Source organism: Plecotus auritus (genome assembly GCF_963455305.1).
Source record: "Plecotus auritus genome assembly, chromosome: 3".
Lineage (NCBI taxonomy): Eukaryota > Metazoa > Chordata > Mammalia > Chiroptera > Vespertilionidae > Plecotus > Plecotus auritus.
In genome coordinates, this window is record NC_137772.1 from 184746123 (window position 1) to 184765379 (window position 19257).

The window sequence follows — 19257 nt, forward strand, 5'->3', positions numbered from 1 at the left end:
AACTTCAATTATAGAAGATAAATAAAGCCCAACAGAAATGGCAGCAGCCATGGAGCTGGAGAGAGCAGGAGGCTAGGGTTGCCCCCGGCAATGGAGGAAGCCAAGCTTCTGCAGCCCTGGCCTGCTTTGGCCTCCGCTTAAGGCTACAAAGTTTCAATTATAGAAGATACATAAATCCCAACAGAAATGGCTGCTGCCACAGAGCAAGCAGAAGGCTTGGCTCCACACCAGGCTACAAAGTTTCAATTGTAGAAGATAAATAAATCCCAGATCCCAGGGCCTCTGCTTGGGTCGCCAGGGGGTGTGGCCAGCCTGCAAACCACCACAGGCCCCTCGCCCAGGCCACCCCACACCCCAAGGGAACCCCCACCCTGATCCAGGACACCCTTCAGAGCAAACCAGCTGGCCCCCACCTGTGCACCAGGCCTCTATCCTATCTAATAAAAGAGTAATATGCAGATTGACCATCACTCCAACACACAAGATGGCTGCTCCCATGTGGTCAAAGATCCTGCCCCCATGTGGACACAAGATGGCCACCACAAGATGGCCAGCAGGAGAGGGCAGTTGGGAGGGACCAGGCCTGCAAGGGAGGGCAGTTGGGGGCAATCAAGCCTGCTGGGGAAGGCAGTTAGGGGTAACCCGGCCGGCAGAGGAGGGAAGTTGGGGGTGACTGAGTCTGCAGGGAAAAGCAGTTGGGGGGAACCCAGGCCTGCAGGGGAGAGCAGTTGGGGGGTACTAGGCCTGCAGGGGAGGGCAGTTAGGGGTGATCAGGCCTGCAGGGGAGGGCAGGTAGCGGCAAACAGGCTGGCAGGGAGCAGTTAGGCATCAATCAGGCTGGCAGGGGAGTGGTTAGAGGGTGATCAGGCTGGCAGGCAGAAGTGGTTAGGGGCAATCAGGAAGGCAAGCATGCGAGCAGTTGGGAGCCAGCAGTCCTGGATTGTGAGAGGGATCAGGCCCAAACGGGCAGTCAGACATCCCTTGAGGGGTCCCAGATTGGAGAGGGTGCAGGCTGAACTGAGGGACACCCCCCCCCCATGCACGAATTTCGTGCACCAGGCCTCTAGTTATAAATAACGCTGCAATGAACACAGGAGTACACATATTCTCTTAAATTAGTGTTTTGGGTTGCTTTGGATAAATTCCCAGAAGTGGAATTTTAATGAAATAAGCCAGTCAGAGAAAGACAAGTATCATATGATTTCACTCATAAGTGGAATTTAATGAACTTAACTAACTACCAAGCAAAATAGAAACAGTCTCATAGAGAACAGGCAGACTGCTTGGTGGCCGGGGGGGAGGGGGGGGGAGGAGGCGCTGGGGGGGGGGGGGGTTGAGCAAAAACGGGGGGAAAAAGAACTCATGGATATGAACAATGTGTGGTGATTGTGGCAGGGGAGGGGAGTGGATGGAGGTGTAAGAGGGCATAGCGGGGATATGGTGATGGGCAAAAAAAATAAAGAAAAAGGAAGGGAGGGAGGGAGGGAGGGAGGAAAAAGGAAAAAAGAAAACTTATCTCTTTCTAAAAACAGTTACTTAAGTCAAAATAACAATGTTCTTATTCATCTGTCTGTAGCAAAGATTTTCTGGTTCAATCCTTTGACAAAGATATATGTATCTAGTGATTGGCAGCAGAAATCCAGCTGCATCTTATGGCCAGAAAACCCTTTTTTGCCTACAAGTATCTTCTATCTGTAGTTGCCTAATTACTCTGACATATGCCCCATCTGCACTATACTATGTGTAACAGGAAAGCAAAATACTGACAGCATGAGACAATCAGTTTGCAAAACATTTCCTCCGCGGGGCTTCCACTATGGTAAAGTACCTTTCCACAGTATACACCAGATGTACATTCTCCAGGAGTGGGATGAAATAAGCTCACCTTCCCAAGATAAGTGCATATGTGATTCCTCTGCCTCAAATGCTTAATTCCACTCTGAATGGCTCTGCTGAAATATTAACACAGGGTGTGTGTGTGTGTGTGTGTGTGTGTGTGTGTGTGTGTGTGTGTGTGAGTGATCCTTCTGGATTTTCTACTCTCTGGCCAAGTAGATGCATTCTCTACTCTCCTGCAGTACTTCTAACACAGCATTGATCACCCTGGTTTGTAGTTTTACAAATAAAAGGGGATAGTAGCCTCCTCCTCTGGGTGGTCAGATGAGCAAATGTGGGGAAGCTCAGGGCAGAGTGACACACAGAAGGTTCTCCATGTTAGTTTCCAAGACCCTGATGGCCACGGAGCAGCGGGTTCTCGCGGAGGCCAAGCAGCAGCCCCCAGGACCCAGGTGCTGAGACTCCTTCCCTTTCCCTGTTCTTCGTCTTGAGCTGAGATTCTCCCAAGCAGCGACTCTCAAGAAACCACGGCAGGGGGAGGAGCGCGCAGAAGGAGAAGCAGGCTTCTGCTCACCACTCACACTTACTCAGGCTACAGCCTTTGGGTCTTCTCTGCTTCTTGCCTCAGAGCCAAGTACCAGGAACCCTCTGAATGCCGTAAGGAATCGGAAAAAATCAAGTATCTGTGCACTATCAGCAGCCAGGTTCCGAATTGCTGTTGGAAGCCATAGCACCCAGAGTGGGAAACTAGCCAGAATGGAGCATGAGGAATTCCATTCTCCCGAGTGATTGTGGTTAAGGTTTTCCTGTATTGCTGATGGCTCCCCATGAAAAATGCTCGATTTCCCAGGCTGTGTTACGCTGTCTGCAGTGATGTATTACATCAAGATGAAAAGTCCCAAGGGTTTTGGGCTTTATCTCTTCTCCATATCTGAACATTTGTACGCTCATCATCTTTTTTGCTACTTCTGCTGTGTTTCATCAATATCTGTCTTACTCTCGTGATAAAAAGTTGCATTGTAGTTAACATGGTTCACGCATAATCAATAGCACTTGCCCGAGTTAGATGAAGGGCTCCATTTTTTTAAACGCAAAACTTCCCTGAAAGAATCTTTTCTGTTAAGATAAATGCTTATGTTTTGATAATGATGAGCAGATTATTTTAAGGCTCTGATCAGGAACATGTTTAAATCGCTGTGCCTGTCTGTTTTTGTGGTGTGTGTTTTTTTAACTCAGCTGTTACAAAATTGTATTTTTTGTTTCAGTATTTAAGAGTAAACAATTCTTTTAAAAAATATTTTGTGAGTCTCTTCAGAGGCAGATGCAAGGAGACAGGAACATTCCCAGAGCTCAGCCACCGCCACCATGAGCCTCCTCAACAAACCCTAGAGCGGTGACCCCGAGGCGCTGCAGAAGCTGGAAGAGGAGGAACTGAACACAGCCCCCTCTCCAGTGGGTCAAGAACAACACCCAGCTGCTCATCAACAACAAGAAGCTGGTGGGAAGGCTTCTGACAGGCACTGCAACATGTGCTGGGACATGGGAAGGAGGTCCCCCAGAGTGGCAAGAAGTCCAAACCAGTCAACGGACCGCTGCATCCCCAAGATGACCTGCGCCAGGACTCGGGTCATTGTGGTCCTGTGGGACCGCTCACCGCTGGCAAGCAGCGGCTTCCTCCCTCTGTCAAACCTCACTCCCCCGTCCTGCAAAGACCGGCCTTTTGACAGGAGAACAATAACATCCTGTATTTTTTCTAGTGAAAAAAAATTTGTGAGAACTTAAAAATAGAATATATCATGCCCATCACGTTTTATCCTGGATTCCTGAAAACTAGTTGTATTATAGAAAATTGAATAAATCCTCAAAAGAAAACTTTAGTTAACACTTCCTATAGTGGATTGTCCCATACACAGATTAATACAAAGTTTCATATTAGATGGATTCCAGACCTATATGTGAAAAAATGAAACATTATCATACATTTTTAAAATTCACAAACAGGCTTTAAAAAATGTTTATTATTCCACTTAAATACAATGTTCATTTATATATTTCTCCATAATTGTCTTTTGTAAAAAAAATTGCATATAAATACAAAGTTACAATGAGAAATTTCACAGGAACAAACAGCTCCATCATTTCTGACTTTTTAAAACTACATAACAAATTAAAACATAGGTCCCTTTGAAAAGTAGAGTCTTTCAAGGTTAAGAATTTGATTACCCTTCATTTCATAAAACAGATGAAGAGATGAACTGGCAGTTACAAAATAGTAACAGGAAAGTAAATAAAGCATAGGGAATATAACCAATCATATTGAGATCACTATGTATGGTGCCAATTGGGGTACTGGAAATATCGAGGGCCACACTATGTAAAGTATATGATTGTCTAACCACTACGTTGTATACCTAAAACTGATACAAAATAAAATTTTACAAAAGAATTTGATTACCCTTAATATAAACAAATCTAAAGTCTCCATATAATAAAATGCCAGTCAGTCCTGAAAATACTAAATAGACGAATAATCCAACCATAGGGAATTGTTTGAAATGATTCACCAAATCTTTCTATTTAAAGCAGAAATGACAAATTGTACCTATATATTTGGCCCCAATACTCCTATTACAGGACTATATTTTAAAAATTTATGTATAATTTAGAAAACTACATTAGGAAGTACCCATCATAGCTAAAGCTCCTTTCTTCTTCAGCAAACTAAAGAGTGTTGTATATTAGGCCCCATGGTCTGGGTGGAAATTGTACAGTTTCAGGATTCTACACTCCTGAAAACAGGGTTTCTATCTGAATGATGTAGGATTTGCAGGGCCAAAAATTTAGAAAAGAGATGAGTAGAAACAGTAGCAAGTGGGGAGTGGTCTGGCTTAGCACTGAGAATCACAATAAAACCATGAAACCATCACTGGAAGGACTTAACATTGCATTTACATGTTATAAAATTCGGGGTATCCACATTCGAAGATAGGGTACCAAAACAGGAAAAGACAGAGGGCTGGATATGAGGGCTTTGGCAATATGTGACACTTTCCATCAGTACGTTTGGTGGTGTCATGCCACATCTTTCAGATGGAGTAAAGTTGTAAGATGCATTATTTGCATCAGCAACCAACTGGCTTTCATTACAATATAGGATTTTATTAGTGCAAATGCATTGACTATTTACAAGCACATATGATAACTGCATTTAAAAGCAATCTGAAAGAATGTATTATATGGGAAACTGTCCTAATATTTTTAATCTACTTTGCAGAAAATCTGGAAAGTAATCGAGCAATAGTCTTGTTTTAAGCACAGAATGTAAAATTAAGTTTACCTTCATTATGGATAACAAAACAAAAAAGTTTTACACGTTGTAAATTTTAGTATAAGTGCTGCAATTAAGTACTTTTTATAGATTTTCTTTCATTACTTAATTCATAAAATTAATTAGGATACATAGGAATTATAATTTTACACATTAAATAGGTCTTTTTCAATGGTAACTATTTTTACAATATTTACCTTTAAAATAAAACATATAAACATTCCTTCATATACACATGAGCTACTTCAAAGAGTGGGAATACCCTTTTCATATGTAAACATTTTTTAAAGAAGTATTTACAAGAGAAGAGAATAATTTTCCCATCCAAAGATAAAAATGTGCGTGATATCCCTCTTATTCAATAGTTATTCTTCTCATTTTTTCAGCTAATTCTTTTCTCACTTCAATATGTTTTTCTAAATTTTGCACTTCGTGTGGAAGATTGATGTCCCAAATAGATAAGCAAGATTGTAATTCTAGAAAGATAAAAAAATAAAATAATGTCTCAAAGATGTGCCATAAGGTATTTTTATTTTAACTTCATTAATTTATATTCAGTTACTTTGGACAAATGTGCATATAGAAATATACCTATATATAATGTACTAAATTATTGCCGTTTATATATAAAGATTCCATTTGGGAAATGTTTTTTAAAAATTGTTAAACTAACAACTAAATCTTTAAAAAGAATGTGGACCTTTAATAACCTAACATCTAATTTTCTGAAAGAAATAGAGCTTTTCAAACACTGTTCAAAATCAGGCATCAAATGGATAGGTAAGATGCAAGGAAAAATGTCCACATTTAGTTTAAATTTGGGTTAGTTCTAATTTTATAATGGCTGATATCTCTACTTTGACATAAAATAAATATTTAATACCCCTAAATCACTGAAAATTAATTTTGAAGACTTGTGTTTAAATTATTTGCACTATAAAGAAGCTATCAATTAAAAATGCTTAAAGTTTTATAGTATATGTATTACTTACTATAAATGTATAAAGCACATGTTATAATCATCCATATCATCACACTATGTTTGGAAAACAATATCCTATTAAACATTACCTTTTTGGTGTTGCATATCTTCAGTACCTTTCCAGGTATATCCCAAAACCAACATGGCATTTTTAAGGCTTCCTTTACAAAAAAAAGAGTAGTTTTCTGTTAAAAAAATACAAGTTGGACTAAAAATGTACAGTTCACATTTTAAGACACAAAACCTTGGAATTTAATTTACATTTTCCTTTTTCAGAGACACCTAATTATATCTAATAAAAAGCTCTACAAGAAGACCAGAAACTCTTTAAAGTTAGAAAATTTGTGATCTACCCCTTTCTATAATATGTATTAATTGTGTGGACCTGAGAAAATAGTTTAACCTTTTTGCAAAATGGGTTTAATATTTATACATTAACCCTCCACCAAAAGTTATATTACATAGGATTGTGTGTGTGCAAGTATTTTGATAAGGCACTGGCCAAATGGGAAGCATCTGGATGGAGAGCGGCATGGATGGATACACTGATACTCTGTCACAAAACCATTCTTCTCCTCAAGTCATTCATTAACTTATTCAACAAATAGTCACCAAAAGTCCCCTATGTCTGAGGCCTAGGCCAGGCCCTGGGAATAAAGGGGTGAACAAACACATGCAAATCCAACCCACAGGAGTTTATGTGCTAATGAGGAGATTAGTTACTAATTAGTAACTAAGTTAACTCAGCAAAAAATGCAAAACCTTCAGGCAGTATGAAGCATGGTATTTAAGATGGACTAAACATTATTCTAGACCAGAACGAGCTGGGAGGAATGTGGCAAATGATGTAGGCGAGAGAGGTGGGTGAAGCCAGACCATGCTCTATCTTGTATGTTACGTTTAAATTTATCTTTATTTTAAAAATCAATTAAACCCATTGAAATCCCACTAAAATGTCAGTAGGGAACTACCTTGATGGGTCCCAAAGTACACACAAATTAAATTAGAGGATGTAACCACCTTGGAGGAGTAAGATTAGAGAGCAACTCACTACAGACCACCTGCTCTGCTTGTTGACTTGTATCCTGACAGTTACCAATCGCTAGCAGTTCCTCATTCTCACTCCTGGGCAACTGATATCCATGCATGGAAAATGGGGGATGGGGAGGAGAAACACTTGTCTCTCCTTTATATATTCCTGTAAAACAATTTACTATTTTCTTCACCCTATCAAACAGTTTATTACTTATTTGCCAAAGCGGCACAAATTCTACTTTCATAGAACTTAACCCCATAATGTTATTTTTGTGATCAACTTTGTACATATACTAATAGTATTATTTTAAACCAAATAATTAGTGAAAAGTAGACAATGAAATGTGATTATTTATGTAGAAAATATTTTTCATGCACCATCATGATTTCATCATATTTAAATGAGCAAGGAAGGATAAAGTCTTGAGTAAAACATCATGATTTGTCAATATTTGTAGCTTGAGGAAGGAGTTCAGCATATTTTGTTACAACAATATAAATTTATTTATAGAATGAAAAGCCAAACAGAATTCTTTAACAAGGGTGGGAAGCTTAAACTATAATAAAAATAAACATTTGCTTTCATTTCTTTGGTCAAAAGTAAAAAATACTCAACACTGTCCATTTCCCATTTTACCTTAGGTATAAAGAAAAAGAGGAAGTAAAACCCAGACTTGTGTGCTCTTCAAATAATCTGCTTCCCTTATGGGGTGGAGAGCATCTACTTTCTCTATTTCTTTAATGACAATATTCAAAATGTGTCCCAGTCCTATGCTTCACTATGTGAACCTCTGAGACACTTCAAGTGACACTGGAAAGTGCAGGGAAAACTTAAAGACCGACATATTTTATAGTCTTAGAGAACATGAGAAAAATCCATAGGAAAGACACGTGCCTAACTGCGCTGTCATCATGACTCGGACAGAGTCACAGAAGTCGTGAATTATACGGATAAGCCTGAGGGTCGAAAGGTCAAGGAGTAGCATGTAGCCTCCCCCGGTTCCAATCCAGAGAGCCGTGTTCTTCTGCAGGCAGAGAGTTTTCACTCTCCCCGAGTAAGACATATTGTGTTTGGACTCCTTGTTCACTTTCACCATTTCCTCCCTAAAACCATAAAGAAAGTATGCATTAATGCTTTTTCAATGATTAAGTTATACAACAGATGTCTATATAGATATACACAAATATATAATATTTTAAATTATGAATACATAACAGTAGAAATTATATTTCATTAACATTATACAAAACTAATTTTGCTTTACACTGAATGCCACCAGGCCATATTTTTCTACTTGAAGGACAAATTATCAAACAGAACACAATTGCCTCTTAACTTCAAGAAATTTTGAACTCAATAAGATAAATACAATATTTATAAATAAAAATCCAGTATAAAAAGAATACATTTTTCCCAATAAGAAGGAAAAACATTATTTTTAAAAGCTTTCCATGAAGTATAAAAGCCTCAAAGAAAAATAAAATTATAATCATTTATATGTAAAAGGTATCAATACAAACCACTAATTTCCCCCTGAGCTAAGGAATAAGTCATCACAAAAATGAGGTATTAGCAATAAAAGGATCCTAATAATTTTAGAACTTCAGGTGTTAGGAGACCCTTTACCAGGCAGAACTGTCAGCATTTCTGCACAAAAATCTCCTCCCCGAGCAAGGGGAAAGCTGTAAGATAAGAAGATCCTAGGAAAGAAAACTTAGAAGTCTCCTTTCTTGGACATAGGATCTAATCTAAATGTTCTGCAGAGTATAAAAGTGTATTCAGTAAAAACAAAACAAGAGTAGAACGTGGCTACCAGGTCAGGCTGGTGATGGTCCTATTTCTTTGCAGTAGCAACAAAGGATGTGCTTGATGTCAAGTCTGAGGTTGTCTGGACACGCTGGCTCTCAGGCTCTGGTTTGGTCCTCCCTCTGTAGTCAGTCCAGTGCGCCCCCTCCCCCATATTTTTGTTATTATTTTGTGACCTTTTACTTAAGAACACAGTATTTTGGGACCCACAGTCTAATTATTAGTAATATTAATACTATAATTCTACTAGATGTACAGCCAGCAATGAATACAGTACGGTCATTTTTAATAATGTACTATCTTTTCACTAGAGAGTATTCTCTATAATACCTTGAAGAAACCATAAATATTATGCTCCTTTTTTTTTTCCCCAAAAATGAAATTTGCTGGATTCCAAGACACGGTGCTGAAAAGCATAAACAATTTTGTTTCTAGGTGTTTTGTTTTTTTCCTTTTAACTTTCTATTTAGAGATAGAAAGGAAAAAAAATAAGTCATACTTGCCCCGTTTGTAAAATTTGAAGTATAAAGACAAGACAGCTCTTACCGGCATAAAATAAAGAACCAATGACATTGGACCTATAGTCACCAATAATATATTGTATACTTAAAATTTTGTTAAGAGGTGGATCTTGTGTACCTCCTGCAACAAAATAAAATTCAGGAAAAAATCCCAATGAATTTACTTTAAAAAGTGAGCACAGTCTATTAGTTCACAGAGTTTTTCCGTTTTCTTATCCCACACTTCCACAAACGGGCTATTTTTCTTAGCAATGTAGAGAGCCCTGTCCACCACCACTGCTATGATGTTGGAGTCACTGACAGCTGCATAAGAAAACCTAGAGGGGGAAAAAAGAAGGTCACTACTATTCATTTTTCTTCTATTTTAACATGTAATGTGACCCTAAATGAGTTCTTAATGCACGTAAAATATTAACAGCATTTTGAAAAAGAAACAGGCTAGTGTATTGGCAGGTGTTTTTTTTTGTTTTTTTTTCACTTTTCTAATATGAACTAAATATATACCTTCCTACGGTACTTATTTTTGGTCACTTTGTACTTTTCACTTGATAATAACATAAATCAAAGATCATAATTAATGTTTATTTCTGGTTTTAATTTTAATTTTATCTTGTTCTTTCTTTAATGTTTTTTATTGATTTCAGAGAAGAAGGAAGAGGGAGAGACAGATAGAAACATCAGTGCTGAGAGAATCATTGACCATCTGCCTCTTGCACACCCCTTACTAGGGATTGAGTCCACAACCCAGGTATGTGCCATGAACAGGAATCGAACCGTGACCTTCAGGTTCATAGGTTGATGGTCAACCACTGAGCCACACCAGCCAGAGCTTATCTTATTCTTTATAGAATTTTATACTGCCCAAATATCCAAAACATCATAGTTTCTAAAAGAAATACCATCATAATATCAGTGACTTTATGATGTGGCAAGAAAATTCCATTGTCAAAAATTGTTAGCCATCTATACCTAGAGTTATAAAACATAAGATGTTAAAATAAATTTTAATGGCAACACCTGCAAATATTAAAGCAAAAAGTACCTTTGCATCAACAAAAGCCAGTCAAGTTATAAGGGAAAAAAAAATCCACATCTTTCCCCCTTTGAAAATAAAGAAAAATGACAAGCATTTTAAAAATATCAATTTTTCAACCTAGAACATTTGGCATTTTACATATTTTGCAAACAGATTGGCTAACATAGGCCCCATCTGTATTGGCAAACTTCTAGTTAGCCTTTGGGGCTTAACTTAAATGTCAGCTCCTGTGAAATTCTTCCCTGACCTATAAAAATAAATTAATCATTCTTTTTTCCACACTAGTATAACCATAATATTATAGATCTTATCTATATACTAGAGGCCCGGTGCACAAAATTTGTGCACAGGGCGGGGAGGGTGAGGGGGGAAAGGATGTCCCTCAGCCTGGCCTGCACCCTCTCCAATCTCAGACCCCTTGGGGGATGTCTAACTGCCAATTTAGACATCCCTCTTGCAATCCAGGACCACTGGCTTCTAACCACTCACCTGCCTGCCTGCCTAATACCCCCAACTGCCCTCCCCTGCTGGCCTGATCACCCCCAACGGCCCTCCCCTGCCAGCCTGATCTCGACCCCAACAGCCCTCCCCTGCTGGCCTGGTTGCCCCCAACAGCCCTACCCTGCTGGCCTGATCTCACCCCCAACAGCCTTCCCCTGCCAGCCTGATCTTGCCCCCAATGGCCCACCCCTGCTGGTCTGGTCACCCACAAGGCCCTCCCCTGCCAGCCTAATCTCACCCCCAACTGCCCTCCCCTGCAAGCCAGTTTGTCCTTAACCATCTGCCAGCCTGATCTTGCTTTTAACCGCTCTCCCCTGCTGGCCTGATCGCCCCTAACTGCCTCTGCCTTGGCCCCCCACCACCATGGCTTTGTCCGGAAGGAAGTCGGACATCCGGAAGATGGCCTGTCGACCCACTCTAATTAGCCTATTACCCTTTTATTAGTATAGATATAAAAGCCTAAGCAACCGGCGACCAGCCAGTAGCTATGACGCGCAATGACCACCAGGGGACAGATGCTCCAACCGGTAGCTATGACACGCACTGACCACCAGGGGGCAGACGCTCAACACAGGAGATGCTGAGCTGTGGTGACTTGGCAACTGCGATTCTCTGGTAACACACCTGGAACCAGAGAGTAAGGAGCCAGATTCTGAGGTATGTCACCCAAGAACCACCCTCTCACAATCTGGGACACCTCGGGGGATGTTGGAGAGCCAGTTTTGGCCTGATCCCCGCAGGCCAGGCTGAGGGACCCCATCGGTGCATGAATCCGTGCAACGGGCCTCTAGTTAAATATAAAATTATATTTATTAGTGTGTCCCTGACACTAAATTGTATATGTAAATGCTTAAGGGCAAGGACCATGTCTTTTCTATAAGCTCTTTCTGTAATTTTCTTGTTTAGTCCTCCAAACATGCCTGTGAGATAATGTATATTACATTAGGCCTCAGGTAAGAGGGGACTAGAGATTTGAGAAGTTCTTGTCCAACTTCACATAACCAATACATGGCAAAGCCAGTATCTAAATTATGATTGAAGCTCTTATCTACCACTCTACACTGCTTTTCACTGATAAATGTAATAAACAAGAACTTCAATGATTCAGTTAAAACACGACTTTGAAATTGAAACAAGATTTATATTTTATTTTATTCTTGCTTGAAATTAGTATAACTTACTCTGCTGTAGAAGGGACTATCAAACCAACATAGGATTTAATACCTGAGTGCCTATGTTCCTACAATCAATACTTAATGGACATTATCCAAAACACATGTAAAATCCATAGATAAAAATAATTCCTTGCAAATTCTTTTTCTGATTTGATACAGAGATAACAAAATTGTTAAACATTTAGATTGATAAATACTCCTAAGATTACCATAGGTTTCCATATTTACTTCAATTTTGATTAGGCTGGGTGATTTTTTTTTTAAATATATTTTATTGATTTTTTACAGAGTGGAAGAGAAAGGGATAGAGAGTTAGAAACATCGATGAGAGAGAAACATCGATCAGCCGCCTCCTGCACACCCCCTACTGGGGATGTGCACGCAACCAAGGTACATGCCCTTGACCGGAATCGAACCTGGGACCCCTCAGTCCGCAGGCCGACGCTCTATCCACTGAGCTAAACCGGTCAGGGCAAGGCTGGGTGATTTTTTAATGTCCTGCTGCTTTCTGGAATTTTCTGTTTTCTATAATAAATGTTTAATCTTATAATAGAAATATAAATTATGTATTTTAAAAGATTTTCATTATGGATTATCAACAGCATTATTAACTTTATAAAGAATAACACAAATACAATGATAAATTAATTGCATACGCAGGAATAACTTACAACTGATTTGTCCGGGTCTCAATGAGTTTCTGAATGGTGAAATCATCAGAAAACGAGAAAAGTTTTGTGCCACATCCTCCCCACATAATGTTTTTTTCAGTTGAGTTCACAGATTCACTCAAACACATGAGTGGAGTGCTGACATTTCCTATACTGAGTATCTTCAAAGGAGCAGCTCCTTTACACTTTGCCACAAAGAGAAAACACATTCAGTTTATTGGGTATATGCAGAATGAAACGCTGTACAATTTAAGCTTTCTAAAAATTACTTTCCCATCTTATATGGTTACAGGTATTAAAATAAAAATTCAGGATACATTTTTTTAAAGGATTTATAAAAACAGGGTTCAATTCAACCAGTATTCAAAACATTATCCTATAACCCAGTGGTCGGCAAACTCATTAGTCAACAGAGCCAAATATCAACAGTACAATGATTGAAATTTCTTTTGAGAGCCGAAAACCGACTTCTGCACATGGGCCATGAAGTTTCAATCACACTGTATGTGCGCACCCACACGTGGTATTTTGTGGAAGAGCCACACTCAAGGGGCCAAAGAGCCGCATGTGGCTCGCGAGCCGCAGTTTGCCGACCACTGCTATAACCAAGCTTTTCACTTCTCCATGCAAAAATTGTACCGGAAATAAACTACATATTTTACTCTACTTCTCTGTCTCTCATTAGATGATAAACTTTTTGATAACAAGGAGTATTAAGGGGTAGAATTCTGAATGAATAGTTGGAACCACAGATGAATAAATGCTTTATTGATAAACTAGAGGCCCAGTGCATGAAATTCGTGCACGGGGGTGTGTGTCCCTCAGCCCAGCCTGCACCCTCTCCAATCTGGGACCCCTTGAGGGATGTCTGACTGCCCGTTTAGGCCCGATCCCGGTAGGATCGGGCCTAAACGGGCAGTTGGACATCACTCTCACAATCCAGGACTGCTGGCTCCCAACTGCTCGCCTGCCTGCCTTCCTGATTGCCCCTAACCACTCCCCTGTCAGCCTGATTGATGCCTAACTGCTCCCCTGCCAGCCTGTTTGCCCCTAACTTCCCTCCCCTGCCAGCCTGTTTGCCCCTAACTGCCCTCCCTTGCAGGCCTGGTCACCCCTAACTGCCCTCCCTTGCTGGCCATCTTGTGGCGGCCATCTTGTGACCACATGGGGGCAGCCATCTTTGACCACATGGGGGCAGCCATCTTTGACCACATGGGGGCAGCCATCTTGTGTGTTGGAGTGATGGTCAATTTGCATATTACTCTTTTATTAGATAGGATGAGAATCTAGAGAACAGAAAGTTAAATGATATCTTCAAAGCTAAAGAAAAACTTGATGGCAAACCTGATTTAAAACTTGTTTCCTTTGTTTTTTCCACAATATATTTATAAGTAATTATCAACTTTGCTTACATAAAAATAGAATTATTCATATTCCTACATTATACATCAGATCTCATTTATCATTTTTATCCTTAGTTTCTTTCATATAAAGCATATACTCAATCGGCAAGTATTTATAGAGGTTCTACAGTGTACAAGACTTTATGAAGCAATAAAAAGACAAAAAGCAGAATTTATAATCCTTGCTCTCAGGGAGTTTATAATCACTCTAGAAGGAGCTGGGGATGAGCATACATAAAACAAAGAACTTAAAATAAATTTGATGTAGATTGCATTCAACATTTACCTTAACACTTTTATCTTCAAAAATTGCTAAGTTTCCATCAGCAGTTCCCACCAAAAGAAAATGTTTTTGCCTGCTAAAAGAAAAAATGTCAACATTGTTACAAAAAGAATACTTACCTTAATCAAGGAGGCCTTAACCTTTTCCCTAGCTTGATTAAATCTTTAGACAGGTTTCCTCCTGACTATAGGCCCTTGACCCCTTTTCTTACATCATTTACTTAAAAAAAACACCTTACAACTGTAAATTCTTTCTCAGCCCAGTTGAGATGTAAATCTTCTTCTAGCTTCTTTCCAGTTTTATAGGCCTTTCTCAATAATCCTGGAACCTCTTACAAATATATTCAAGAAAGAGTGGCCCATCTCCCAGTCTCTAGGGAGGGTCCCAGCCTAACTTCAATAAGGACCAATTTGCCAAGACAGATGGCTCAGTCTCATTGACAACTTCCCTTCACCCCAAAGTCTTCCAGTACTTCCCCACTACTCATTCAAGTGGTTAAGAAAGGGGTCCTAATATGAGATGACAGGAGAAGATTTGACTTTGGGTGGTGGGCACATGTTCCTACATACAAAGTTTGTAAATTAGTAATCCACACATGTAACCAATATGTTCTTGTAGACTAATGTTACCACAATAAAATTTAAAATAATTTTAAAAAAACTCCCCTGGCTTTTATTTCAGCAGAGTTGAGTCCAGTCTCTCTCCTCTATTGCAATAGTTTTCAATAAAGTCTTCTTTGCTTATTTAACTACATCTGATGAAATTTTTCTTTGACAATATTCAAACAATTGCAACTTTAAAATTTCAAACATGGTTTACTTGAAATGTTCAACTGCCAAACACTTGGGCTTCACATTTTTCTAATATTTATTTTCTAATATTTACTGACTTAACAAAGAGGAGTTTTGGGGTGCAATAATCTTAATGGCTTCTGGAAATCATCCCGCCACATAGATTACAGCAACTAACCTGTTACACATGAACTTATACCACTTAGATAATTTCCTTTGAGATAAGATCCCGACAACTGATCATGGTTAAGTATTTTCACCTATTAACAACTTATGAATTAATTTATTGAACTTTTTTTCAATTTGATAGTCAGTTAACCCATATGTTTTAGATTGACACATATCAAGCTATTGATATATACATATTCAAAGAAAGAATGAATAGGAAGTCATCTTTGAAGAGGTCCTGCAAAGGTAAGTTGATGTGAGGAATGATAAAGAAATGGAGTGCCCTGACCAGTTTGGCTCAGTGGATAGAGCATCGTCCTGCAGACTGAAGGGTCCTGGGTTTGATTCCGGTCAAGGGCATTTACCTTGGTTGTGGGCACATCCCCATTGGGGGGTGTGCAGGAGGCAGCTGGTTGATGTTTCTCTCTCATCATGTTTCTAACTCTCTATCCCTCTCCCTTCCTCTCTGTAAAAAAAAAAAAAAAATCAATAACATATATTTAAAAAACAACAACAAACAAATGGAGTAAAACCAGGAGCAAGACTGGTGGCCTAAAGAAATAATTGGCCTTTTTAATAAATACCTCAGTTTGATCTGTATACAGAAAAATAAATACCTTTTTGGCTTCCCACAATTTCCTTTAACAACAGGAAAATGTTACAACTGAGCAATCTTTGCTGATGCTATAATAATTTGTACACATTTAAGTCATCTAAAAGATATATAAATTGACCCTAATGGTCAAATTTACTAGTGTACCTTTGTTTGGAAATGGAATTGCAATGCAAGCAAGTAACAGAATCAGTCATCTTTTCAAGGGTATGCCTCTTTTTCCCATCTTCAGTATTAATGACGAGGAGCTCGCCAGACTGTGTCCCAGACACAACCCAGCTTTCCTTTTCCACAGGCAGGTGCACCAAGGCGAGGCACAGTATTCTGCTATTGGTAACTTCCTGTTAAGAAGAGAAAAAACATGCTAAAGAAACTGATTCTAGCTTAACTGACCAGAACTTATAGAAAATAAAAATATTCTGCCATCCACATACTGAACTCCTTTCATTTCTTTCTTTTGCTTTTAAAAATAATACCAATTTTATTTAATCTTCACAATAAATGAGTTAACTGGCAAACAAGCTTTGCCTACCTAGAATGCATCTGAAATTAAAACTGAAAATTGAAAGTCACTTCTCACCATTGCACACTCCATCGAAGTAACAGGAGGAGATTTTTCATTCTTAAAAGTAATGTTTAGGCACAACATGTATTTTAAGACAACAGTGAAAAATTAGGTTATTTATAAAATCTAGGAATTTATTTTCTCTTTTCCAATACAACTTATTGCAGAAGTTGTGCCCTGAGCCCCTCTCTCAGTTAGGTGCACCCACCCCAAGCTGCTCTGGGTGTTGGCTACGAACAGCTCAGAGTTGCACCCTTCACAACAGATCTGTCCTCAGCTACTGGAAGCTGAGGAGGTTATACCACCTCCCAGTAACGGCTGGGAAGTTATACCACCGCTCTCCTTAGAAAGATTGTAGCCAATGACTGGTTGATATGTGGGAATAAAGACTGGCCCCATGCCTCTTGGGAGGATAAATCTGTGCTCTTTTTCATACTCCAGAATTTCTTATAAAGTCTGAGACTATACTTCCTCAGAAAATACATTTTGTTAAGATTTCCCCCTGCTCTTTCTGGCTTCCTATACTTCTTAAAAGTTTCTCTCTCTTCACCTGGCCAGTGTGGCTCAGTGGTTGAGCATCGACCTATAAACCAGGAGGTCATGGATCAATTCCTGATCAGGGTACAGCCTGGCTGGTGGGATCTATCCCCAATAGGGGACATGCAGGAGGCAGCCAATCGATGATTCTCATCATTGATGTTTCTATCTCTCACTTTCTCTCTCTCTTCCTCTCTCTGAAATCAATAAAACCATATTTTTTTTAATTTCTCCTTACATCACTCATACAAGATTTTCTACCTCAGTCTCCGTTTTTAGACTCTGGCCTACGACACACATATACTGCAATTTTAAAACCAAACACATACTATTCATATGCATACTCTTGTTCTAAAAGAAAGCCAATTTAATAATACTCCTAAACTTGCTCTTATTTCATTTCTTCCTAAGTAACTTTTTAACTAGTACATGATTTAAGGTTATCTAACCACTATGCAGTACACCTGAAATGAATAAAAACTAATATTGAATATAAACTGTAACTGAAAAATAAAATAAGAAATTATAATCTGCAAAAATAACTTTTCTATAGCATCTCTAATTTAAAGGGTATTTGGATTTACCTCCGAAGTAAGTCTTTCAGTAGTTAAGTCAAGAAAGGAGAGCTGGCCTCTGTCCCTGGGCCCGCAGCCCAGCCAGACGCTGGCATTCTTGCAGCTCTGATTTGCAGCAACCATGCACTCCACAGCGAAGTTTTTGGGTATAGATATGTGTCTCATCAGACAGATTAACTCCGCTGAGTTCAAAATGTCAAAGACCTGACCAAGTTTAAAAATAACAAAACAACACACACCAAGTTAACATGGGTCCTTTTGAAAGACCATATTCTTGCACATAATGTAGACCTAAATGTTACAGCTCTATCAAGAAAAACCTAAGCCTGTTAGCTAACCTGTGACCCACCCAGAGCAACAAGTCTAATAGTCCAAACCCATAGATAAAATTACATTAATATAAGACATCTTTTTTAAACTGGGCATGATATATACTCTTTTTGCATATGTGGTATGTTTCTTAACTTGAAAAGAAAATCTGAAAAGTGGCGATGACGGAAATTGAGCAGGATCACTCAATTTTACACGGCGGAGCCACATCACGTTCAAAAGTTACTTAGGAAGATAAATACTTGGGCCAACTGAAGAGAAAATGAATTTTGATTTTTGGTAACAAAACTCACAAATCACTTCTAGATTCTGTTTTTATGTTTTTTCTTCAAGCACTAAAGAACTAGATAGACAGTGTAGAGCTTCTGTAAGGAAACAGAACCAGGAGTCACAAATTAGAATTAGAGCCACTTGCCTGCCCCTCATGAGACCCTGAGAAAGCCCTTATTATCTCAGTACCTCATCTGACAAAGGTGATGAGTTTACCCATCTTGCTTAGTATACATTGCTATTAAAAAATTACATATGTCGCCGAAACCGGTTTGGCTCAGTGGATAGAGCATCGGCCTGCGGACTGAAGGGTCCCGGGTTCGATTCCAGTCAGGGGCATGTACCTTGGTTGCAGGCACATCCCCAGTGGGAGGTGTGCAGGAGGCAACTGATCGATGTTTCTCTCTCATCGATGTTTCTGGCTCTCTATCCCTCTCCCTTCCTCTCTGTAAAATATCAATAAAATATATTAAAAAAATTACATATGTCAAAGTTTTTTAATTATGTCATGTACTAAAAAAATTCAATATAAAATACAGGTAAAATATAATTGAAAATAGAAGGAAGAAAAAGTAAAACAACAATTAAGCTATGAAAACTTCACTGTGATATCTGTGTGATTAAGACCAGTGGTAACCACAATTAGAAAACCAGTAGTGTTGGCAGCCAAGATGATTATAAAAAGTTTGATAAAGTCAGGTAAATGTGTTCAGCTATTTTTAAGTAGAAAACTTAAAGTTGAATGAAAATTTTTCAACAAATTATTATACAAAATCAAAGTCCACAATATAAAGACAGCTCCTATTTTGATCTATTAAACTCTGTTTCAG

General features: G+C 38.9%; 1 protein-coding gene across 2 annotated transcripts in view; it reads right to left on the reverse strand.

Moving 5' to 3' along the window:
* Positions 1 to 3814: 3814 nt before the first annotated feature.
* The window catches only part of LRRK2 (leucine rich repeat kinase 2), a 151883-nt gene continuing 136440 nt past the window's right edge, over positions 3815 to 19257 (reverse strand). Inside the window, exons 44-51 of one of the 2 annotated variants that reach the window (XM_080663052.1) lie at positions 17837 to 18031; positions 16298 to 16491; positions 14582 to 14654; positions 12893 to 13077; positions 9674 to 9826; positions 8077 to 8285; positions 6236 to 6307; positions 3815 to 5640 (exon numbers count right to left, since the gene is read on the reverse strand). In XM_080663052.1, coding sequence (XP_080519178.1) covers positions 5519 to 5640; positions 6236 to 6307; positions 8077 to 8285; positions 9674 to 9826; positions 12893 to 13077; positions 14582 to 14654; positions 16298 to 16491; positions 17837 to 18031 — 1203 coding nt within the window. In that variant the 3' untranslated portion in view covers positions 3815 to 5518. Of the gene's footprint in view, positions 5641 to 6235; positions 6308 to 8076; positions 8286 to 9627; positions 9827 to 12892; positions 13078 to 14581; positions 14655 to 16297; positions 16492 to 17836; positions 18032 to 19257 lie in introns of those variants that run through there. The other variant, XM_080663053.1, reaches the window with a different exon arrangement.